This window comes from Bombina bombina, chromosome 6 (assembly GCF_027579735.1).
Source record: "Bombina bombina isolate aBomBom1 chromosome 6, aBomBom1.pri, whole genome shotgun sequence".
NCBI lineage: Eukaryota > Metazoa > Chordata > Amphibia > Anura > Bombinatoridae > Bombina > Bombina bombina.
This window is the reverse complement of record NC_069504.1, coordinates 1,043,718,371-1,043,744,920: the sequence shown is the minus strand read 5'-3', so window position 1 is coordinate 1,043,744,920 and position 26,550 is coordinate 1,043,718,371. Positions and strand designations below refer to the sequence as shown.

At 39.2% G+C, this 26,550-nt stretch overlaps 1 protein-coding gene across 1 annotated transcript in view; it reads left to right on the top strand.

The window, feature by feature from the left end:
- Positions 1-13,601, top strand: part of ERGIC2 (ERGIC and golgi 2) — a 61,470-nt gene extending 47,869 nt beyond the window's left edge. Inside the window, exons 10-14 of the mRNA XM_053718805.1 lie at positions 9,150-9,248; positions 11,987-12,084; positions 12,325-12,487; positions 12,574-12,653; positions 13,491-13,601. Of these exons, the coding sequence (XP_053574780.1) occupies positions 9,150-9,248; positions 11,987-12,084; positions 12,325-12,487; positions 12,574-12,653; positions 13,491-13,556 (506 nt within the window). The 3' untranslated portion in view covers positions 13,557-13,601. The remainder of the gene's footprint in view (positions 1-9,149; positions 9,249-11,986; positions 12,085-12,324; positions 12,488-12,573; positions 12,654-13,490) is intronic.
- Positions 13,602-26,550: the final 12,949 nt, after the last annotated feature.

Below are 26,550 nucleotides of genomic sequence, written 5' to 3'. Positions count from 1 at the left end.
TCAGCGTGCAGTGAATGTCAGAGGGATGTGAGGAGAGTATTGCCTATTTGAATTCAATGATCTCCTTCTATGGGATCTATTTCATAGGTTTTCTGTTATCGGTCGTAGAGATTCATCTCTTACCTCCCTTTTCAGATCGACGATATACTCTTATATATATATATATATATATATATATACCATTACCTCTGCTGATTTTCGTTTCAGTACTGGTTTGGCTTTCTACAAACATGTAGATGAGTGTCCTGGGGTAAGTAAGTCTTATTTTCTGTGACACTCTAAAGCTATGGTTGGGCACTTTTTTATAAAGTGCTAAATATATGTATTCAAACATTTATTTGCCTTGACTCAGGATGTTCAACATTCCTTTTTTTCAGACAGTCCGTTTCATATTTGGGATAATGCATTTGAATCAATCATTTTTTCTTACCTTAAAAAATTTGACTTTTTCCCTGTGGGCTGAAAATGCTTCATTTTATTGCGTCATTCTTGGCGCGGACTTTTTTTGGCGCAAAAAATCTTTTCTGTTTCCGGCGTCATACGTGTCGCCGGAAGTTGCGTCATTTTTTTACTTTCTTTTGCGCCAAAAATGTCGGCGTTCCGGATGTGGCGTAATTTTTGGCGCCAAAAGCATTTAGGCGCCAAATAATGTGGGCGTCTTATTTGGCGCTAAAAAAAAAATATATATATATATATGGGCGTCGCTTTTGTCTCCACATTATTTAAGTCTCATTTTTCATTGCTTCTGGTTGCTAGAAGCTTGTTCTTTGGCATTTTTCCCATTCCTGAAACTGTCATTTAAGGAATTTGATCAATTTTGCTTTATATGTTGTTTTTTCTCTTACATATTGCAAGATGTCTCACGTTGCATCTGAGTCAGAAGATACTTCAGGAAAATCGCTGCCTGGTGCTGGAACTACCAAAGCTAAGTGTATCTGCTGTAAACTTTTGGTAGCTGTTCCTCCAGCTGTTGTTTGTATTAAATGTCATGACAAACTTGTTAATGCAGAAAATATTTCCTTTAGTAAAGTACCATTACCTGTTGCAGTTCCATCAACATCTAATGTTCAGAATGTTCCTGATAACATAAGAGATTTTGTTTCTGAATCCATTAAGAAGGCTATGTCTGTTATTCCTCCTTCTAGTAAACATAAAAAGTCTTTTAAAACTTCTCTTTATCCAGATGAATTTTTAAATGAACATCATCATTCTGATTCTAATGATTCTTCTGGTTCAGAGGATTCTGCCTCAGAGGTTGATGCTGATAAATCTTCATATTTATTTAAAATGGAATTTATTCGTTCTTTACTTAAAGAAGTCCTAATTGCATTAGAAATTGAAGATTCTGGTCCTCTTGATACTAAATCTAAACGTTTAGACAAGGTCTTTAAATCTCCTGTAGTTATTCCAGAAGTTTTTCCTGTTCCTGGTGCTATTTCTGAAGTAATTTCCAGGGAATGGAATAATTTGGGTAATTCATTTACTCCTTCTAAACGTTTTAAGCAATTATATCCTGTGACGTCCGACAGATTAGAGTTTTGGGACAAAATCCCTAAAGTTGATGGGGCTATCTCTACCCTTGCTAAACGTACTACTATTCCTATGGCAGATGGTACTTCCTTTAAGGATCCTTTAGATAGGAAAATTGAATCCTTTCTAAGAAAAGCTTATTTGTGTTCAGGTAATCTTCTTAGACCTGCTATATCTTTGGCGGATGTTGCTGCAGCTTCAACTTTTTGGTTGGAAACTTTAGCGCAACAAGTAACAGATCATGATTCTCATAACATTATTATTCTTCTTCAACATGCTAATAATTTTATCTGTGATGCCATTTTTGATATTATCAGAGTTGATGTCAGGTTTATGTCTCTAGCTATTTTAGCTAGAAGAGCTTTATGGCTTAAAACTTGGAATGCTGATATGTCTTCTAAATCGACTCTACTTTCCCTTTCTTTCCAGGGTAATAAATTATTTGGTTCTCAGTTGGATTCTATTATCTCAACTGTTACTGGTGGGAAAGGAACTTTTTTTTACCACAGGATAAAAAATCTAAGGGTAAAAACAGGGCTAATAATCGTTTTCGTTCCTTTCGTTTCAACAAAGAACAAAAGCCTGATCCTTCATCCTCAGGAGCAGTTTCAGTTTGGAAACCATCTCCAGTCTGGAATAAATCCAAGCCTTCTAGAAAAGCAAAGCCAGCTTCTAAGTCCACATGAAGGTGCGGCCCTCATTCCAGCTCAGCTGGTAGGGGGCAGATTACGTTTTTTCAAAGAAATTTGGATCAATTCTGTTCACAATCTTTGGATTCAGAACATTGTTTCAGAAGGGTACAGAATTGGTTTCAAGATAAGACCTCCTGCAAAGAGATTTTTTCTTTCCCGTGTCCCAGTAAACCCAGCGAAAGCTCAAGCATTTCTGAAATGTGTTTCAGATCTAGAGTTGGCTGGAGTAATTATGCCAGTTCCAGTTCTGGAACAGGGGCTGGGGTTTTATTCGAATCTCTTCATTGTACCAAAGAAGGAGAATTCCTTCAGACCAGTTCTGGATCTAAAAATATTGAATCGTTATGCAAGGATACCAACATTCAAAATGGTAACTGTAAGGACTATCCTGCCTTTTGTTCAGCAAGGGCATTATATGTCTACAATAGATTTACAGGATGCATATCTGCATATTCCGATTCATCCAGCTCACTATCAGTTTCTGAGATTCTCTTTCCTGGACAAGCATTACCAGTTTGTGGCTCTGCCGTTTCGCCTATCAACAGCTCCAAGAATTTTTACAAAGGTTCTCTGTGCCCTTCTGTCTGTAATCAGAGAACAGGGTATTGTGGTATTTCCTTATTTGGACGATATCTTGGTACTTGCTCAGTCTTCACATTTAGCAGAATCTCATACGAATCGACTTGTGTTGTTTCTTCAAGATCATGGTTGGAGGATCAATTCACTAAAAAGTTCATTGATTCCTCAGACAAAGATAACCTTTTTGGGTTTCCAGATAGATTCAGTGTCCATGACTCTGTCTTTGACAGACAAGAGACGTCTAAAATTGATTTCAGCTTGTCGAAACCTTCAGTCACAATCATTCCCTTCGGTAGCCTTATGCATGGAAATTCTAGGTCTTATGACTGCTGCATCGGACGCGATCCCCTTTGCTCGTTTTCACATGCGACCTCTTCAGCTCTGTATGCTGAACCAATGGTGCAGGGATTACACAAAGATATCTCAATTAATATCTTTAAAACCGATTGTACGACACTCTCTGACGTGGTGGACAGATCACCATCGTTTAGTTCAGGGGGCTTCTTTTGTTCTTCCGACCTGGACTGTAATTTCAACAGATGCAAGTCTTACAGGTTGGGGAACTGTGTGGGGGTCTCTGACGGCACAAGGGGTTTGGGAATCTCAGGAGGTGAGATTACCGATCAATATTTTGGAACTCCGTGCAATTTTCAGAGCTCTTCAGTCTTGGCCTCTTCTGAAGAGAGAGTAGTTCATTTGTTTTCAGACAGACAATGTCACAACTGTGGCATACATCAATCATCAAGGAGGGACTCACAGTCCTCTGGCTATGAAAGAAGTATCTCGAATTCTTATTTGGGCGGAATCCAGCTCCTGTCTAATCTCTGCGGTTCATATCCCAGGTATAGACAATTGGGAAGCGGATTATCTCAGTCGCCAAACGTTGCATCCGGGCGAATGGTCTCTTCACCCAGAGGTATTTCTTCAGATTGTTCAAATGTGGGAACTTCCAGAAATAGATCTGATGGCTTCTCATCTAAACAAGAAACTTCCCAGGTATCTGTCCAGATCCCGGGATCCTCAGGCGGAGGCAGTGGATGCATTATCACTTCCTTGGAAGTATCATCCTGCCTATATCTTTCCGCCTCTAGTTCTTCTTCCAAGAGTAATCTCCAAGATTCTGAAGGAATGCTCGTTTGTTCTGCTTGTAGCTCCAGCATGGCCTCACGGGTTTTGGTATGCGGATCTTGTCCGGATGGCTTCTTGCCAGCCGTGGACTCTTCCGTTAAGACCAGACCTTCTGTCGCAAGGTCCTTTCTTCCATCAGGATCTCAAATCCTTAAATTTAAAGGTATGGAGATTGAACGCTTGATTCTTGGTCAAAGAGGTTTCTCTGACTCTGTGATTAATACTATGTTACAGGCTCGTAAATCTGTTTCTAGAGAAATATATTATAGAGTCTGGAAGACTTATATTTCTTGGTGTCTTTCTCATCATTTTTCTTGGCATTCTTTTAGAATTCCGAGAATTTTGCAGTTTCTTCAGGATGGTTTGGATAAAGGTTTGTCTGCAAGTTCCTTGAAAGGACAAATCTCTGCTCTTTCTGTTCTTTTTCACAGAAAGATTGCTAATCTTCTTGATATTCATTGTTTTGTACAAGCCTTGGTTCGTATAAAACCTGTCATTAAGTCAATTTCTCCTCCTTGGAGTTTGAATTTGGTTCTGGGGGCTCTTCAAGCTCCTCCGTTTGAACCTATGCATTCATTGGACATTAAATTACTTTCTTGGAAAGTTTTGTTTCTTTTGGCCATCTCTTCTGCTAGAAGAGTTTCTGAATTATCTGCTCTTTCTTGTGAGTCTCCTTTTCTGATTTTTCATCACGATAAAGCGGTGTTGCGAACTTCTTTTGAATTTTTACCTAAGGTTGTGAATTCCAACAACATTAGTAGAGAAATTGTGGTTCCTTCATTATGTCCTAATCCTAAGAATTCTAAGGAGAAATCATTGCATTCTTTGGATGTTGTTAGAGCTTTGAAATATTATGTTGAAGCTACTAAGTCTTTCCGAAAGACTTCTAGTCTATTTGTCATCTTTTCCGGTTCTAGAAAAGGCCAGAAAGCTTCTGCCATTTCTTTGGCATCTTGGTTGAAATCTTTAATTCATCATGCCTATGTTGAGTCGGGTAAAACTCCGCCTCAGAGGATTACAGCTCATTCTACTAGGTCAGTTTCTACTTCCTGGGCGTTTAGGAATGAAGCTTCGGTTGATCAGATTTGCAAAGCAGCAACTTGGTCTTCTTTGCATACTTTTACTAAATTCTACCATTTTGATGTGTTTTCTTCTTCTGAAGCTATTTTTGGTAGAAAAGTACTTCAGGCAGCTGTTTCAGTTTGAATCTTCTGCTTATATTTTTCATATTAAACTTTATTTTGGGTGTGGATTATTTTTCAGCGGAATTGGCTGTCTTTATTTTATCCCTCCCTCTCTAGTGACTCTTGCGTGGAAAGATCCACATCTTGGGTAGTCATTATCCCATACGTCACTAGCTCATGGACTCTTGCTAATTACATGAAAGAAAACATAATTTATGTAAGAACTTACCTGATAAATTCATTTCTTTCATATTAGCAAGAGTCCATGAGGCCCGCCCTTTTTGTGGTGGTATGATTTTTTTGTATAAAGCACAATTATTCCAATTCCTTATTTTTTATGCTTTCGCACTTTTTCTTATCACCCCACTTCTTGGCTATTCGTTAAACTGATTTGTGGGTGTGGTGAGGGGTGTATTTATAGGCATTTTGAGGTTTGGGAAACTTTGCCCCTCCTGGTAGGAATGTATATCCCATACGTCACTAGCTCATGGACTCTTGCTAATATGAAAGAAATGAATTTATCAGGTAAGTTCTTACATAAATTATGTTTTTAGCTTGAGTGACAGGCATCCTACGGAATCAAATGTCTACAGCTTACTGTAATAAAGTCTCTGAATAGATGCAAATCAAAGCAACCTTGTTACTGTTCATTCGGCTAAACAAACATTTCTGTTGCGAGATAAATAAAACTTACTTAAAAATAAAATTCTAACGGATGTTCATATTGCGACCTCTGTAACTGAAAGTGGTATGTTCAAGCAATCCTCATCAAGGCATGCAAAAGACCAGACCGGCTCAATTCCTCAATAAAATGTAATGGTTATTCTTTATTGGAACAAGTTGCTAGCTCAACCTATTAGTGATTTCTCTGCTGTGATTTTTTTTTTAATTTGATTTGTTGCAATAAAGAAGTCTTCGTTTACTGAACATACCCATCTATTGGCATTCAAAATTGGCACCAGGCACATGATCTGCCTTTTTTTAAAATGTTTTGTATTTGAATCTGTGAAGCCACAGTATGCACGTACAGCCCCACATATTATTGAATATTACACCAGGGGTTTATATATAGCTACCAAGGAACATTAATAATTAAATGTTTTAACAAATTAGATCATTTTATTTCTGCCATAAGATGTCTTTTTAATAAATAAGCTAAAATAGATTTCTGTCCTTTATAATACATTATGATGAACATTATTTTGCAAACTAATGTTATGTTACTCATTTAAAAATAATTAAAAACCCCACAATATAGCACTTCTGGTCCATTTGGATGTGAATCTCTTGCTTATACAGCTGTTATACATCTGTTGCAGTTTCTTGCCACAGCTGATACAACAGTGACTTGTAAACTTGTTTTAAAATATCCAAGTGGGGTGTCTAGTAAAATGACATCTGTAGATGAAATTACACTTGTCACTCAATGTCACAGAAAAATCATTTATACACAACCTGTAGATGAAATGAATGGTAATAGTTATTATTTATTTAAAAAGAAAATAATGAACTGTCGGATTATGTTTAGAATATTTTGCCCAATTTCTCTTTCATACTGTTTCTTTAACCCCTTTCAAGGATAGACATATAGATAAAGTTATGTACCAAGGAGAATGTACATATGTTGTTCCTGATAAGGATATGGTTGGTAGTTGGATGATGCATATACCCATGTGCTGCCAGGTGTGTGCTTTTGCCTATATGCATAATCATCTAGTAGAGTACGAAAGTAGGTGGTTTTTGCAGTCTACCAGTGTTCCATTTAGAATGCATCAGATGCAAAGCCATTCCAGTTTATTTAGAGAATGTTTCAGTAAACCACAAGATTTTCTAATACATGTAGATTATATGCTGTCTGGGGAGCAGGATAACATAATCCTTCTGTCCCAGTCTGCTGTTACTTATTGTACCCCAGTGCAGAGGAATCTGATGGCACATTACACAAAAGATGGTAATATTCTAAATTATAACGTTTTTGTGCTTCCATAGGTAACAAAAAAAATGTGCTTCACATTTTTCACAACCGTAGGCCAGGGATATATAGAGAGGGGGTCATGCACATCCATTAGACATCCAGGGCTGATTGGCTTGGATTAAAATTCATAAAACATAGGGATAAGTAACCATAGAACTACCTCTTGCAATCTGCTGTTCACCCTATATCCTGAAGCCCTAGACACAGGCCATAATACGCCTCTGAATAAAGCATTAAAGGGTTGTGAAACCCAAACGTTTTCTTCCATGATTCAGATAAAGCATACTGTTTTTTTTAAACAACTTTCCAATTTACTTCTGTTTTCAATTAGCTTATTTCTTTTGGACTCCTTTGTTAAAAGAGCAGCAATACACTGCTGGTAGCTAGCTGAACACATCAGATGAGCCAATGACAAGAGGCACATATGTGCAGCCACTGATCTGTAGCTAGCTCCCAGTAGTTCAGCCACTGATCAGTAGCTAGCTCTCAGTAGCACATTACTGCCCCATAGCCTACCTAGGTATGCTTTTCAACAGAGGATTCCAAGGGAACAAAGCAAATTAGATAATAGAAGTAATATGGAGTTGATATCAAAAAAGGTTAACTAGAAGTAATATAAGAAGTGCATGCTCTATCTGAATCATGAAAGTTTAATTTTGACTTTGCTGTCCCTTTAAGCAGTTGTTTTTTCGTTTAATGCATGTTTCTGGCCTGCGTAAATTGGAAAATTGTTTTAAGATTGCATACTTTACCTGAGTTCTGAAAGTTTAATTTTGACTTTACTATCCGTTTAATGGTATACAGTAACATCACCTTGCACGGAAGCATTCAACAAAAATATTTAAGTCCATGTTGCTGATCTCTTAAAAACCGTATGGGTTATTATAAAGGCTATATCTTAAATGGATAGGAAACGCCAAAAAATGTTATTGTTTAAAAAGATAGATAATCCCTTTATTTACCATTCCCCAGTTTTGCACAGCCAACACTGTTATATTAATATACTTTTTTACCTCTGTGATTACCTTGTATCTAACCATCTTCTGACAGCCCCCTTATCTTAGATCTTTTGACAGACTTTGCATTTCAGGCAGTTAGTGCTGACTTTTAAATAACTCCACGTGCGTGAGTACAATGTTATCTATATAAGAAACATGAACTAACGCCCTCTAGCTGTCAAAAAAGTCAAATGCATTCAGATAAGAGGCGGCCTTCAAGGGCTTAGAAATTAGCATATGAGCCTGCCTAGGTTTAGCTTTTAACTAAGAATACCAAGAGAACAAAGCAAATTTGATGATTAAAGTAAATTTGAAAGTTGTTTAAAATGATATGCCCTATCTGAATCACGAAAGTTTAATTTGAACTTTACTATGCCTTTAACAATTTGTGTGTCACTTTTTTTAAGTTACAAACATAGCTCAAATTGCATCTTTAAATTATGAAACTTGTACTCCGATTAAACATGCTCATCAGAATGCTCATGTCTGATAATGTCAAATTATTATAGACACACCATTAGTTGAAGTTAATTGTTATGCAAAGAGATGAAATATGGTCTTCAAGCGATCGCATATGCGTTTATAAAAGAACACGTCCTATAGAAAACAGCGAGCCATACGGCAAACATTCTGGTTGGTTGACGAATAGAAACCTCACCATCAGTGCATGGAAGCTTAGATGCAAGGTACAACATTTGTAAATGAGTGACAAATTATAATCAACTTGGAAAAAAAACGATGCTACATATGTGGGAAATCATACTGCAATGAGCACAGTTTACCATTAATTTTACGTTTTAAACTAGGTTTTTTTGATTTTTATATATATAAAAAAAATAAAGAAAAATCATTTTTGATGAGTTATCTTTAGCAAGTAAGCTCACAGGCCCACTTGTCCTGTATGTCATAGTGGTATTAACAGATATAAATTATGCAATGCAGTAATGCACCAATATTGTGCTGTAGAATACAAATAAAGGATAAAAAAAGGTTGCAATATAGTAATTGTGAAGAGGCATCAGAATTCATTTGTATCTTCATTGCCTTTAAACTCTCTCTTCAGGTTATAACTTTTCCCATCGCATTGATCACTTTTCTTTTGGGGAGATCCTGCCAGGAATCATTAATCCTCTAGATGGGACAGAGAAGATAACCATGGACAGTACGTATCCTAATCTTTACTGTCCTTACACCGTGCTTGGTGACTGATCAGAGCTTCTTGCAGTGACTTGTGCTTTTATATGTTTGCTGTATGGTTTGCTAGATGGTGAAATTTAAGTTCTTCCCTTTGCGTGACACCTGCCCCCTAATGACCACTCTGTATCAGATGAATTCCTCTCCTGCTCACCCTGTCCTCCCTGACCCTTGTGTAACAGATACACTCCTGCTCACTGCCTCTGCCCTGACCCCTGTGTAACAGATCCTCTCCTGCCCCCCGCCTTTTCCCTGACTCCTGTGTAACAGATCCTCTCCTACTCGCTGCCCCCTCCCTCACCCATGGGTAACGGATCATCTTCTGATCACAGCCTCTTGCCTGACCCCTGTGTAACAGATCCTCTCTTGCCCACCGCCTTCTCCCTGACCCCTGTGTAACAGATCCTCTCCTGCCCACCGCCCCCTCCCTCACCCATGGGTAACGGATCATCTTCTGATCACAGCCTCTTGCCTGACCCCTGTGTAACAGATCCTCTCCTGTCCACCACCTTCTCCATGACCCCTGTGTAACAGATCCTCTCCTGCCCACTGCCTTCTCCATGACCCCTGTGTAACAGATCCTCTCCTGCCCACTGCCTTCTCCATGACCCCTGTGTAACAGATCCTCTCCTGTCCACCACCTTCTCCATGACCCCTGTGTAACAGATCCTCTCCTAGTCACTGCCCCCTCCCTGACCCCTGGGTAATGGATCCTCTTCTGATCACAGCCTCTTGCCTGACCCCTGTGTAAAGGATCCTCTTCTGATCACAGCCTCTTGCCTGACCCCTGTGTAAAGGATCCTCTTCTGATCACAGCCTCTGCCCTGACCCCTGTGTAACAGATCCTCTCCTGCCCCCCGCCTTCTCCCTGACTCCTGTGTAACAGATCCTCTCCTTCTCGCCGCCCCCTCCCTGACCCATGGGTAACGGATCCTCTCCTGCCCACCGCCTTCTCCCTAAACCCCGGTGTAACAGATCCTCTCCTGCCCACCGCCTTCTCCCTGACTCCTGTGTAACAGATCCTCTCCTGCCCACCGCCTTCTCCATGACCCCTGTGTAACAGATCCTCTCCTGCCCACTGCCTTCTCCATGACCCCTGTGTAACAGATCCTCTCCTGCCCACTGCCTTCTCCATGACCCCTGTGTAACAGATCCTCTCCTGCCCACCACCTTCTCCATGACCCCTGTGTAACAGATCCTCTCCTAGTCACTGCCCCCTCCCTGACCCCTGGGTAATGGATCCTCTTCTGATCACAGCCTCTTGCCTGACCCCTGTGTAAAGGATCCTCTTCTGATCACAGCCTCTTGCCTGACCCCTGTGTAAAGGATCCTCTTCTGATCACAGCCTCTTGCCTGACCCCTGTGTAAAGGATCATCTTCTGATCACAGCCTCTGCCCTGACCCCTGTGTAACAGATCCTCTCCTGCCCCCCGCCTTCTCCCTGACTCCTGTGTAACAGATCCTCTCCTACTCGCCGCCCCCTCCCTGACCCATGGGTAACGGATCCTCTCCTGCCCACCGCCTTCTCCCTAAACCCCGGTGTAACAGATCCTCTCCTGCCCACCGCCTTCTCTCTAAACCCCGGTGTAACAGATCCTCTCCTGCCCACCGCCTTCTCCCTGACTCCTGTGTAACAGATCCTCTCCTGCCCACCGCCCCCTCCCTCACCCATGGGTAACGGATCATCTTCTGATCACAGCCTCTTGCCTGACCCCTGTGTAACAGATCCTCTCCTGCCCACCGCCTTCTCCCTGACCACTGTGTAACAGATCCTCTCCTGCCCACCGCCTTCTCCCTGACTCCTGTGTAACAGATCCTCTCCTGCCCACCGCCCCCTCCCTCACCCATGGGTAACGGATCATCTTCTGATCACAGCCTCTTGCCTGACCCCTGTGTAACAGATCCTCTCCTACTCACCGCCCCCTCCCTGACCCCTGGGTAATGAATCATCTTCTGATCACAGCCTCTTGCCTGACCCCTGTGTAACAGATCCTCTCCTGCCCACCGCCTTCTCCCTGCCCACTGTGTAACAGATCCTCTCCTGCCCACCGCCTTCTCCCTGACCCCTGTGTAACAGATCCTCTCCTGCCCACCACCTTCTCCATGACCCCTGTGTAACAGATCCTCTCCTACTCACTGCCCCCTCGCTGACCCCTGGGTAATGGATCCTCTTCTGATCACAGCCTCTGCCCTGACGCCTGTGTAATAGATCCTCTCCTGCCCCCCGCCTTCTCCCTGACTCCTGTGTAACAGATCCTCTCCTACTCGCCGCCCCCTCCCTGACCCATGGGTAACGGATCAGCTTCTGATCACAGCCTCTTGCCTGACCCCTGTGTAACAGATCCTCTCCTGCTCACCATTTCCTTCCTGACCCCTGTGTAACAGATCCTCTCCTCACCGTCTCCTTCCTGACCCCTGTGTAACAGATCCTCTCCTGCTCACTGCCTCCTACCTGACCCCTGTGTAACGGATCCTCTCCTGCACACTCCTCCCTGACCACTGTGTAACATCCTTTCTTTCTCACCACCTCCTCCCTTACCAGTGCGTAACAGTTCTTCTCCCACTAACCACCTCCTCCCTGACTACTGTGTATTAGCTCTACTCCAACTAACCATCTCCTCATGGTGTATAGTCTGCCCTTTGCAATATTGTCTTCTGCTCCTTAAATGATTTGGTATGTTTCTTTATACATCATTCTTTTTGCAGGTAACCAGATGTATCAGTATTTTATCACCATTGTCCCAACAAAATTAAAAACAAACAAGGTTTATTGTGACACACATCAGTTCTCTGTAACAGAGAGGGTGAGTTTGTCAAATCACAATGCAAAAACAATTACAGAGAGACGACCGGGAAACCATATTATCTTAGCAACCCTAAACTTAGTGCAGACAGTAAACTGTGACGTGTACTTTCCACTGCTGTGTTGACTAGCGAGAAACATAGTGACCCACAATTGTATTTATATTTTATAAATGTAGCACTGTTTGTGCTTAACATTTCACTAAACAAACTGGATTGTGTAACCGTTTATCTGTTCTCAGGAGCGGGTTATAAATCACGCCACAGGCAGCCATGGTGTTTCTGGGATTTTCATGAAGTATGATATCAGTTCCTTGATGGTGACAGTTACAGAAGATCACATGCCCCTCTGGAAGTTCCTTGTGAGGCTCTGTGGTATTATTGGAGGAATTTTCACCACAACTGGTGAGTGTGTCAGTGTGAGCTCTATTTATGTACCTGGAAGTTTTAATGTGTGTGCCCCCTCCACAACTCATTTTGTTCTGTCACAGGGATGATCCATGGATTGGCCGAGTTCTTTGTGGATGTAATCTGCTGCCGTTTCAGACTTGGAGTTTATGGGCGTCTTGAGGTGAGAGTTGTCTTCAGTAATGTGTCAATGTGTATCAGTTAAGCTGCTGTGTAAGAATAATGCATTTGAAGACAGATAAAGCTTAATGTACCTTGTCTGCTCAGGTTTCTCTGTATATTAAATTATCATTAATTTTTTTATAAATAAAATTGTATTCCAATCCAGTTCATTCAAATTCCTTTCTTAATTTCCGCTAGGAGGCTATTTGAAAAGACTAACACCACTTTAAGCTAGTATGTTGTTATTTACTCTTCTCTAAGCTGTATAATTCATATTTTAAGACAAATTTGAGGTGCTTATTACAGTAAAATAAAATCTAATTCCACATAAATGAATTAATGAAAGTTAAATTAAACGTGGAGAGGTTTTTGGATTCATAAATCAGTTTGAGTGTTTAGGGCTTTATTTTTAAATGTGCTTATTATAAATTAATGCAATTGGGGATTGTGAAAACTTATGATTAAATATGCATTGGCTATCCTAGAATGGGGAAAAAAATAACCATACCTTAGTGTACCGTATTTGTTATTTGAAACCGTTTTTTAATATGTTACTGTTTAACATGGTAATTTTAAGCCTATGTACAAATTGTATTTATCTATTATCTGACATATATCTATCTTCTCATACAATTTTGTAACTTCTTTTTGAGCTGCCTATTGTTTTAGATCTTAAAAACTAATTTGGGTTTTACAATCTATGACATCCTACATCTATTTCATGCTTTCATCCCAGCCATCTGAAGCCTTCCTGATGCCTATTCCTTCTGCAGAGTTCAGGTGTCTTTTAGATGCTGTTTTGCTGTGCATCTATTAAGTCATATTCTTTGTTTTCCAGGCTGCCCACGTTGACGGTGTCTCCTCGAACCACTGCGCAGAGACCTCTGCCCCAGGCCCACTCTGATTGACATTGCGTTTTATTACAATAAAAATTCCTAAAGTTTTATAATTCTGGTCTTGTGAATGCAAATTTTACCAGCTTCTGTGTGGGTGCAGTAAAAGATCAAAGTGCTGTAATCGTTCTCCTCTCCCACAGATCTTTACATTCTAAGCATTTTTACCATTGCACACACAAACTTTCCTTACTCATCACTCACACCTCTTAAAACACTTAACATTCCTCCCCCATCCTTTTCCCTGGCAATCCCTGACCACAGGAAAGGAAATCTGGATTCATCTGTATGCAGCATTGTGTGTCCTCTCTACACATCTGGTATGGTGCACACACTGTATGTATATCATTTTCTATATATAGGTTTTAGCCATGGCCAGCTGTCTGTCATGCTCCTGTTATTTAAAGGAATTTTGTACTATTTTAAATTTTTAGATGTCAGACATGTGTCGGACAGCCTGTTTAATCAAAGCCATAGTTTACCCACCTCTCCCCTATTTACTTTCTAAGTATAGTAAGAGAAGGTGTTGCAGCATACCAACTTTATTATTCTATTTCTTAAGAGCCATTAAAGTATATATGATTTAACAAAAGGGTTGCATGTTGAAGACTAATACATATCAATATGTGTGATAAAGCATTCTCCGAAGAGATTACTATATTGCCTACCTGTGATACAAACAAGCTCACATTACCTATCGCGCCTAGTGATGCTTTACCCACTTGGTAGTCAAGAGATTAAAGGATTATACAGGTCCTTTTGATTGATTAATATATATATATATATTTTATCCAAGTTTGACCTTTGAGACACCTCATATTGGTTATATAAACCAGTGATTTTCAACCTTTTGTTTGCCGTGGCACACTTTTTTACATTAAAAAATCCTGCGGCACACCACCATCCCAAAATTTTACAAAATCACACGTAGCCTAATACAGCATATATATATATATATATATACACACATATACACACACACACTGTGCTGTCATGCCATGCCTCCTACAAACTATACATGACATATTGACATTCATTCACAAACAATCATAATGATTGTCTGTGAATGAATGTCAATATGTCATGGTTGTAAATGATGCCTGATGAGCCTGTCACATACCTCCCAATATTTCAAAATTTGAAAGAGGGACAGCCCCGCTGGCTGGAACTGTTCTGGAGGAGGAGCAAAGCTGCACCAGCATGCATAGGGAATTGAAGTGTTGCGGCGTGTAGAGCTAGACACGTGTTGTGGTGGGGGTTCCTTCCAAGTGTGAACACGGGTCAGGGAGGCGAGCTGCCGCTGCGCAGTTACCCTCAGTCATCATCTCACTCAAAATAAAAAAACAGCCCAGAATAAAAAACAAACACAATTTAAAAAATATGTCACACTGTTGTCAGTCTGCCGCGGCACACCTGAGGATCTCTCACGGCACACTGGTTGAAAAACAATGATATAAACAATAATTTTACAAGAAAACAAGTTGAGCTGTGGACAGTTATGTTTCACCCCACTAGATGGTGCAGTTCACCTCTGGAAAGGTTTTTCTTCTACATCTTAACTGGAGTTAACAGGTGATTGGCACTGGAGGGGGCAATATCTAATGGTGTTTTCACCCTCTCTTTTACATTGTAAATAATATACTGATCTTGAATAACCGGTAATATATTTTTCTTGTAATGTTCCACACTGGTGGTCCAATACTGGAGCTCCTTCAGGAAATTAAGCAAATGGTGCAGAATCACAACTTTCTAAAGCAATGTGATCCTTGAGCATGCAGTGTGTTCCAGCTCCATATGTATCACAGCTGAATAGACACTGAACTCAGTATATATAAAGTATGTAGTGTTAATGTTTCTGAATCATTTAGCTTTACTCCTGCCACATAGCCCTAAAACAAACTATTAAAGGGACATTACACTTTAACAGTTTATATATTCTGTATAAAAGAGCGCTATTTAATAAAAAAGAAGTTACGATAAGGATGTTTATTTAGTTTTGAAACAAACAGACTGTTCTTGTTTGTGGACATACGGCATAGAAGGCCACTTGCTGATAGGCAGAACTCTGTTGATGGACAGTAACATGCTGCACAAGCATTAAGTGTGTGTTTTTGTTCCCCAGTACAGCAATATCTGTTTTACAAAAATCTGTAATACGTTTTAAAATTACTCTTTAATTACTATTGTTAGCAAGTTGATATTTTATGTACATTGCAATATAGAGCAAGGTTGTCCAACCTAGAGGTGCAATGAGGATATTTTGTCTCACTTTTCCACCTTACATTGCTCCTGTCCTGTTTGTAAATCCTGTGACTGATTACTGTCCATTCTGTGTGAATCCAGCTTTTATGTTTCTGAATCTGTGTGTATATGTAGGTTTGAACGTATTGCCTTGAAAAAAGAATTCCATGCCACAAGTTTCTTTATATAAATATCTTTTATTATTATTTTATTTATAAAGCACCAACATATTCTGCTGCACTGTCAAAAGGTACAATTATTTTAAATTGAGTTAAAACCCACAATGTTTTCTTTCATGATTCAGACAGAGCATGCAATTTTAAGAAACTTTTTAATTTACGCCTATAATCAAGTTTTCTTCGTTCTCTTGCTATGTTTATTTGAAAAAGCAGGAATGTAAGCTTAGGAGCTGGCCCATTTTTTGTTCAGCACCCTGGGTAGCGCTTGCTCATTGGTGGCTAAATGTAGCCACCAATCGGCAAAATCAGTTGGTTAAAATTTCATGCTCTATCTGAATCATGAAAGATAAAAAAAAACAAAAAACATTCTGCTCCAGCCGAAGATACTGCCAGAGATTGGAGCATTCGCATGTATGCCTGATTCACATTTTCTCACCAGTGGCGCCCTCATCTGGAGAGGCAGAAGCACACATTGGATTCTAAGTTTATAACACTTTGGCAAAGAAATTTGTTTAAAAATAATCTCTCAAATGTGCATTTAAAGAGCCAAGGAAAACAACAGAACTATTTGCTTGAGAGAGTGCAGCAGAATAAAAAAAACAAATCACAATGGTATAGAGGGTAACCCTTGTTTTGCGCCGGTTCATTTTATATCGATTCACACTAGCGCCTGTGTCTACTGATCACATGACCACTGGGGAGGAAGTTGTTCTAGAGGCTGCTTAGCTGAAACGAGACTTGCAGAAGAGTTTTTGCCACCTGCATTTACAGTACAGCACTGTAATTGTGTTGCATATGTGAGTAGTTGGACATTCATTTGTTTTCCTAAGGGGCCAGTACAGTAAACTGTAAAAAAAAAAAAAAAAAATGCTATCATGCATTTTAAAGGGACACTCAAGTCACAATTAAAGTTTCATGATTCAGATAGAGCATGAACTTTTAAACAACTTTCCAATTTACTTCTATTAACAAAATGTGCACAGTTTTTTTTTCTTCATATTTAGACTTTTTGAGTCACCTGCTCCTATTGAGCATGTGCAAGAATTCACAGAATATATGCATGTGTGATTGATTGATGGCTGTCACAATACAGGAGTGGAAATAGACATAACTTTAAAATGTTTGTTCTTCTCTGTGAAAAGCATTACTGGGCTAAAAGAAGCTGCACCCAGATGGTAAATCGCGATAGAACAGGCTAACAATAGTATTGAGCCAGTTGTTCGTTCCTGTGAGTGTGCTTCTCTCTGTTTGTCAGAAAAAAATCTACTTATTTGAAGTTCAGACTAAGAGCCATTGCCTTGTCTTGTTATCATGCATTTGTTCTGTACATCTACTGTATTTACTGGTCCTTTAACCCCTTAGTGACCAGACCGTTTTTAAATTTATTACCATTAGGGATCAGGGCTATTTTTACATTTCTGCAGTGTTTGTGTTTAGCTGTGATTTTCCTCTTACTCATTTACTGTACCTACACATATTATATACCGTTTTTCTCGCCATTAAATGGACTTTCTAAAGATACAATTATTTTCATCATATCATAATTTACTATAATTTTTTTTTATAAAATATGATGAAAAAAAACACACTTTTTCCAACTTTGACCTTTAAAATCTTACACATCAGCAACCACCATAAAACACCCATGCTAAATAGTTTCTAAATGTTGTCCTGAGTTTAGAAATACCCAATGTTTACATGTTTGCTTTTTTTTTGCAAGTTATAGGGCATAAGTACAAGTAGCACTTTGCGATTTCCAAACCATCCCCCCCCCCAAAATTAGCGATAGTTACATTGTAACACTGATAACTGTCACTGAATTATTTACAAACAGCTTGTGCAATTATGGCACACATGGTTATAAATGCATCTCTTGGATCCCCTTTGTTCAGAAATAGCAGACATATATGGCTTTGGCATTGCTTTTTGGTAATTAGAAGGCCGCTAAATGCCGCTGTGCACCTCACTTGTGTTATGCTCAGCAGTGAAGGGGTTATTTAGGTAGCCTGTCGGGTTAATTTTAGCTTTAGTGTAGAGATCAGCATTCCATCTAACACATCCCACCCCTGATCCCTCCCTGACCCCTCTGAAACAGCTCTCTTCCCTCCCGCACCTCACAGTTGTCACCGCCATCTTAAGTACTGGCAGAAAGTCTGCCAGTACTAAAATAAAAGGCTTTTTTATATATATAATTTTTTAAAATTTATTCTGCAGTGTTGGATCCCCCTTAGCCCCCAACCTCCCTGATCTCCCCCCACCAAACAGCTCTCTAACCCTCCCCCCTCTACCTATTTGCTACCATCTTGGCAACTGGCAGCTGTCTGCCAGTACCCAGTGTGCTAAAAAAATGGATTTTTATTATTTTTTTGGCATAAAAAGCCAATTTTCTGTAGTGTAGCTGCCCCCCCCCTCTCAATAGCCTACCCCCTCCCAGATCCCTTTCCCTCCATCCATTACACTTTGCTGTAGTGTAGTGGTCCCAGTCCCGCCCGCTTGTGCACGCATCATCCGGCTTAACTGGAACTCCCTCCAGCGATGGGCCGCCCAACCGCCTCCCTGCTATCCCTCCCACGCCACTAATTATCGGCAGCATCGCTGGCTGATGCAGAGAGGGCCACAGAGAGGTTCTCTGCATCGGTGGCTAAAAAAAGGGTATTGCAGGATGCCTCAATATGGATTACGAAACTGAATCCCCGGTGGAAGGATCCCCTGTGGGTAAATCCTCCAGCATAGGTTTTCAACTTCATAAATGCTTATTGTGTAAATTGGTTACAGTTTGTCCCCCGGCAAAACTTTGCGGCTCCAGTTTATCTTCAGTTCTACAGAGCCATTCCCAAGAGCCAGGCCCATCTCCTAAGGTAGTCTTGCCGCTGTTATATATTACTCAGGGTGGTGTAACAGAGTTTGCATCACTGTTTAGAGCTCAGTTACAATCAGTAGTTACTGAAGCTATTGCAGCTCTGCATTCTGCACGTAAGCGCAAACGCAAGCTCAAAGATATTTCTTTGAGGTCCTCCTCCAAAGGAGGTACTATCATTAGCCTGGAGGTTATCAGGCAATCTCAGGAATCTCCTCTGTTTGAACGAATGCATTCTTTGGATATTAAGATTTTATTTTGGAAGGTCTTATTTCTATTGGCTAACTCTTCAGCAAGACAAGTCTGAATTGGCTTCTCTTTCTTCTGATCTCCACTATTTGACGTTTCATCAGGATAAGGCAGTGTTCTGCACAGTGTCTGGGTTTCTACCGAAAGTAGTTTCCATGGAAAAAAATAAATGGACTTTGTAGATAATCCATTTATACAGTATAGCCCATCTGGGGGCGTTTTTGTAAAAATGTATAGTTTATACTTATTTTTAAATAACATTGTGTTTTTTCAGACTCCTAACCAAGCCCCAAAGTTTTAAATGTATACTAATATTTAGAGACTTCAGATTGCTTCTGTTTGTATAATGGGTCTTTAAAGTTTTAATTTGTATGGCTTACTTGGAGGCGGGTCAGCAGCCGTTCAGCTGAATTACTGCTCATTCTACTCGTTTCAATTTAATGAGGGCCTGCCTTTTTCCTTTCTTATCCCACCCATTTTCTCATGTACTTCACAGCTTGGGTATTGATTCCCAAAAGTAAGGATCGTGGACTCTCACTACCATTTTAAAGAAAACAACATTTATTCTTACCTGATAAATTAATTTCTTTCATGGTAGTGAGAGTCCACAAGCCCGTCCATCTAATTTTTTTTTCTTGTGGCGGCAGTCCCATTTTGCATCTCTGTAATCTAATTTCTTTCTTCTTCCTATCCTCAGCTCTATAAAATACTGTGAGGGAAGGGGAAGTAGGAGGGATGTTGAAACTCTGGTGTAGAGCGTCTTTGCCTCCTCCAGGTGGTCAGGTGATATAATTCCTAAGTAAGGATAGTGGACTCTCACTACCAAGAAAGAAATTAATTAATCAGGTAAGAATAAATTATGTTTATCAGTTAATGGGAAGCCATTTTTTCTTTTTTTGTTGCATAAAAAAACATAACTCCCCACTGCCTTATTGGTGAACAGTGACATGCCTCACAAGCATATAAACAATTTTTACAGTGCTGATTGTACATTTAGAGCATTTATTTCCTGACCTTATATAAATAATTACATATTAAGATATAATATTTCTAATATAGAGTTTGAGAGTAGCCTGGAACCTAACAATTTTTCTTCAGGAACAGAACCCCGGTGTAAATTGAGGGATACCTGTATTTTGTACTAATTATCAAAATATAGTATTCTGCTACTGATAATGATTTTACTATTAATATCTGCTTTTTTCCAAAATCTGTCAGGGAACTGTCATTTTTCATGAAAGATCCTATCTAACTCTTTATAAGCCTGCAAACTGCCAGTGAGCTAGTCAGAAACCCCAGTCAGGCGCTGCAGTGCTAGCAGATCCTAAGCGAGACTTGACCTATGTATTTAACCCGTTTTTGGGTGTTAAACACACAGTAAGCTAGGGTGACTTTTACAAAAATGACATTTAATGAATTTTAGCATGCAACATTTTTGGATTAGAAAGTTAATTGGATTTAAAAATAAATATATATGTCCCTTTAAATCTTTAAAAAGTATAAGGAGCTCCTAAAAGAATGTTGTTTAGAAGATTAATGCTAATTTTGTTCCACCAGGATTTCATTATTCTTCTGCATTAACTGAACGTAAATAATAGCAAAGAAAGCTTTAAATAATGACTCGTGTGCAACTCCCTGATTTGGATGGTATTTTGCTGAATTGCAATTCAGTGTATTTGAAGTTTTCTTATTGATGTCTCCTATGCTTATTGCTTGGATATTCATGCTAGGAAGGGGTACGTGTGAAGGTGACAATATTTAGTGGACAGCCATTCAGAGTGGATGGGCTAGGTATAGCTATGGCAGGATGCAGAAAGTCCAGGGCTTAGAATGCAGATTGTCTGGGCACAGACTTGCCACTGTGCTACGAGATGGCACCAGCTCTGTAAAAATCCTGTGTGAGTGGGTAGGTGTATGACCACGTCCTGGATGAAGAACAGAATTTCTTGCAAGTGCATACATAAAAAGCATACTCACTGTGCGAGTCAGCGTGTATAAATATACACACATTGGCTTTTGAATCAAACACTGAAAGAGAAATTTTCTAGAGCTTAACTGACATAAGGAGACTTACAACACTTGGTTTTTAATAGCAGTTTGTTTTTTGTTTTCATTTTGTGCCCATCGGTATGGAAGGTTGCTTTAATATGCCCTTAGTGTACAGATGTTTATGGTTTGCAGGACATCTGATATATCATATATTTAGTGTGTGAAAAAGTCTAACATTTAGTACAAAAATGAACATGAAACTGATAATTTATTAAATACATGTGTAGAGGGTATTTTGTATACTACATATTGTAATTATTTTGCACAAACCTTTTGGCTTAAAGTGAGTTTTCAGAAATTTGTGCTATGCGTTGCTATTTTGCAGTATACTGTGTATGTGTATATATATATATATATTTTCTCTAGTTTATCACACATACACTGTTGGGTCTTTAGCTTTTAACATAACTATTGTGTGACAAATACTCGTATATACTTAAATGTTGATCATTTTTGCCATTTGTGGTCACATGACTCTTTTACTGTAAGCACCTACATTCTAGATGTGTATATACATACATATATACCCACACACTTGGTTAGTGGCGCTTGCTGCGGTCACAGTGTGTTTGGGTTTCTCAGGCTCTGGTGAGCGCAGCAGATACTTGTGGATTTTTGCCTCTCTCCCTTGTAACCACTTGTGGTACGTGGTCAGGAGCCGGCTTTACCTCAGATCCAGCAGCTCAGAGTCCCATAGGAGGAAATCGGGGACAGGAACAGAGAGCGGCAGTGCCACATTCATCTGCTAAGTTTGTGTGTTTATAAAACACTATCTGATTAGTAGGATAGTGTTTTTCTTATGCTGTTAAAGGGACAGTCTACTCCAGAATTTTTATTGTTTAAAAATATAGATAATCCCTTTATTACCCATTCCTCAGTTTGCATAACCATCACAGTTATATTAATACACTTTTTACCTATGTGATTACCTTGTATCTAAGCCTCTGCAGACTGCCCCCTTATACCATAGCGCTGCAGAACCTGTTGGTGCTCTACAAATACCTGATAATAATAATCTCCGTTCTTTTGACAGACTTGCATTTTATCCAATCAGTACCCTCTCATAAGTAACTCCATGGGTGTAAGCACAATGTTATCTATATGGCAAACATGAGCTAACGAGGCAGTGGTCTCAAAGTACAGGCCCTGGGGCCATATGCGGCCCTCAAGTTAGTTTAACCTGGCCCTCATTTGTTTAATAGGTAAACCATTAATTTGGGCTGTCATTTTTTTTTTTAAGGTTCTAAGAGGTGTAACTAGTTGATGTTCTATATAGTTACTCACAAGATACATTGTAAAGACAAGTGTTCAGTGTAGACTCCCACCATACACTGCTTGGATAAATGTTACTTTTTACATTTTTATACAGTTCCAGAATGATCACTTCACCTGGCACTCACAAGATAATTATAGACAACTTTGTATGTCTGCTGTGGGCTACAAATCCCACCATGCACTGCAACTTGGGTAAATGTCACTTCCAGTTCCTAGAATATCTAGTTCCGGAGCACTTACTTGGTTCAAGCGGCCTCCATGGGCGAAGAACACTTGGCCAGTGGCCCCCAGATAAATTGAGCTTGATACCCCTGCTTTAAGGGCTTATACATTAGCATATGAGCCTACCTAGGGTTAGCTTTTAACTAATAATACTTAGCGAACAAAGTTGTTTAAAATTGCATGCCCTATCTAAATCATGAAAGTTTAATTTTGACTAGACTTTCCCTTTAAGCTCTGTAGAAATAACCACTGGCTTAAGTGTTTCTTTTAACAACCATTCATGTAAATTCTGTATTTTCATGACCATACACATAATTATTTCCCTATTAACCAGTGAAATACCTTCATATATCACCTGGCAGTATCATGTCTGACATTTTGACTATATTCTCCCAAATATATCTTTTATAACATAGGTCCTAGACATTAGATGTGACGTGTATCTACTCCTTTTGTTTCATACATCGACTCTATAAAATTCTTGTTGCTACAGCAAACATTGACTCATGGGCATGTCTTTTTACCCTTTGTGATTCACATATGTCTGCTTATTGTACACAATTATATAGCCAGTGTCACAGCACTGCTAAACTGTGCTATTTTTCATCCTAAAACCCTTCCTTTTGCTCCAAGACCACTTTCAATTAAACCTCCTTTTGCATCAGATAAACTTGACCAATGCTTTTCTTTGGTCCCCATTTCCCTAGAACATAACTAACTTTTGAGATGTTCTGCATGTTGCTGTAAAGCACATATCAGCTTGATATAGTGAAACATTTGGTTGTTAAAGGGACAGTCTACACCAGAATGGTTATTGTTTAAAAAGATAGAGAATCCCTTTATTACCCATTCCCCAGTTTTGCATAACCAACACTGGACCCAAATGTTTTATTTTGTGATTCAGATAGAGCATGCAATTTTAAGAAACTTTCTAATTTACTCCTATTATCACATTTTCTTCATTCTCTTGGTATCTTTATTTGAAAAGCATGAATGTACGTTTAGATGCCGGCCCATTTTTGGTGAACAACCTGGGTTGTTCTTGCTGATTGGTGGATATATTCACCCACCAATAAACAAGTGCTGTCCACGGTTCTGAACCAAAAATTGTCTGGTTCCTTAGCTTAGATGCCTTCTTTTTCAAATAAAGATAACAAGAGAATGAAGAAAAATTGCTAATATAGGAGTAAATTAGAAGGTTGCTTAAAATTGCATGCTCTATCTAAATCACGAAAAAAAAATTGGGTTCAGTGTCCCTTTAATACACTTTTTACCTCTGTGAGTACATTGTTTCTAAGCCTCTGCAGACTGCCCCCTTATTTCAGTTCTTTTGACAGACTTGCATTTTAGCCTTTCAGTGCTGACTCCTAGGTAACTAGATGGGTGTGAGCGCAATGTTATCTATATGGCACACATGAACTAATGTCCTCTAGTGGTGAAAAACTGTCAAAATGCATTCAGATAAGAGGCGGCCTTCAAGGTCTAAGAAATTAGCATATGAGCTTACCTAGGTTTAGCTTTCAACTAAGAATACCAAGAGAACAAAGCAAAATTGGTGATAAAAGTAAATTGGAAAGTTGTTTAAAATTACATGTCCTATCTGAATCATGAAGGTTTATTTTGGACTAGACTGTCCTTTTAACCCACATTACTCTGTCTTTTAACACCTGCAACACACACAGCACACACACCTCTTGATAGATGAACATACTGATGATCATACTTCGTTTCCCTGCTCACCTAATAATTTTTTAAAAGGACAAAATTGTTCTTTCATGATCAAATTATTATTAATATTATAATTTATTTGTATGGCACATTCTGTAGCCCTGGGTACAGAGATTGGGGTATACAAAGACGAGGTTTTGTGATAAGACGTTACAGACTAAACAAATCTAGTACAGGTGGTAGAGGGCCCGCTCCGGAGAGCTTATAGTCTACAGGTTGAGGGTGCAGAGACATTAGGTTTGGGGGTAGCTTGTCATGTGGATTGTAGTTGCAGCAGTGAGTCAAGGCAGTTCAAGTATAACGTTCCATTGTAAAGAACCTGCAGATGTACTTGTATTATCAAATTTGCTTAGTTCTTTGGGTACCCTTTGTTGAAGAAGCAGCAATGCACTACTTTGAGCTAGTTGAAAACAACAGATGAACCAGTAATAAGAGATGTATATATAAATATATACAGCCACCAATCAGCAGGTGGCTCCCGTAGTGCATTGCTGCTCCTGTGCAAGAAAAAGGAAAATGGCCAGCACTCAAGAAGCATAAAATATAGTCCTTTCATTTAAACTGAACGGGAGCGTGACACGAACAAACACCTGACGTGTTTTGTGCCTACACAGGGCACTAAGTCATAGGAACGAAATGCGTCAGGTGTTTGTCCGTGTCACACTCCCGTTCACAGGCACAATACATACACTGCCAGCTATCTGAGCTTGAATACACATTTCAATTTTGACCTTTCTATCCCTTTAAAGGGATATGAAACCCAAATTTTATCTTTTATGATCTAGACAGAGCATGCTATTTTAAACAACTTTCCCATTTAACTCTTTTATCTAATTTGTTTTGTTCTCTTTGTATCCTTTGTTGAAAGGATACCTATGTAGGCTCAGGAGCTGCTGATTGGTGGCTGCACTTATATGCCTCATATTATTGGCTCAATAGAAGTAAATTGGAAAGTTGTTTAAAATTGTACCCTCTATCTAAATCAAGAAAGAAAAAAAGTTTTGTGTCCCCTTAATATATCTCCTATTGATGTCTTATTTATGCATTATACACACTCAAACATAGAACTCACTATTTCTTTTTCCATTCACTCAGCCTGTTGTTCCCTATAACACCTATTTTTTCCTGTAACTCCTCCCATTGCTCCATATAACTCCCCTACACTTTAAGACCTCCCTTTACCAAGTACTGATGCTATGCCCGGAGATTTATGTTCTCATTGCTTCTCTGGCTCATGTTTGGCTCTTGACACACAAGACTCATTGTCCCGTCTGATGATCATGGAGACACTTATTCTGCAGCACGAGATAGGGAGTAAGTGGATGTATAACTGTAATTTATAATAAACCTGTTCTGCAGAATATCAAGTCAACCACAACCTTTCTCTTGTAATTTTCCTGGCTGGAGGTAACAGGACACTGTGTTTTATGTAAACTTCTGACCTTTTGCTAACACTTTGTGTGCTGAACAACTACTGTTAATGTTTCCAAAGTATATTTTAATATATCTAGGTATTTTTGGAAAATGTTACTGGAAAAGTTTACCCACTGTTCTTCTTTAGAAGGAACAGGTAATTTATTGAAAATAATGGAGCTTCTGTCATGACTTTTTTTTTTATTTTTGCCGGTTCTTGTACATTACAGTTCATATAACTACATCAACAAGAAAATGACATATACAAATGCAATGCTAGCTCATTTACTACTGAACCAGTTTAACTGTGTGGATTATATGAGTCCTGATTGTTCTCGGACGCTCTGAGTTGTTTTGGAAATGTGAAACCACGAGACTTTAGAGGTGTGAAATCCTATCTACTAGAATTATCATACATTTCATATTTCTGTTCAAGTATTATGCACTATTGAAACAGAAAGCGCTTATTCATACAACACTTATTTAGTCATATTTAAACAGCATACATATACATATTCTGGATAATACCAGGTCTATTTACAAAGGACTTGAAATTAGAAAAAAATCAGAAAAAATGCCAAACCACAGCACAAAATTTCCTATAATAATAAAATCCAATTGAAAGTGGCATTGTTCCCACAAAAGAGTTTAAAGGGCAATGTTCTAAAAAGATGCAAAATTGTTACAAGATGTGCAATTTATACTTGCTCCTACGTATAATGCATGCCAAAGCCTTGTCACTTTCAGCTGAGCGTTTTTTTATTTTAATCAGCTGATGCTGTATCAGATGTA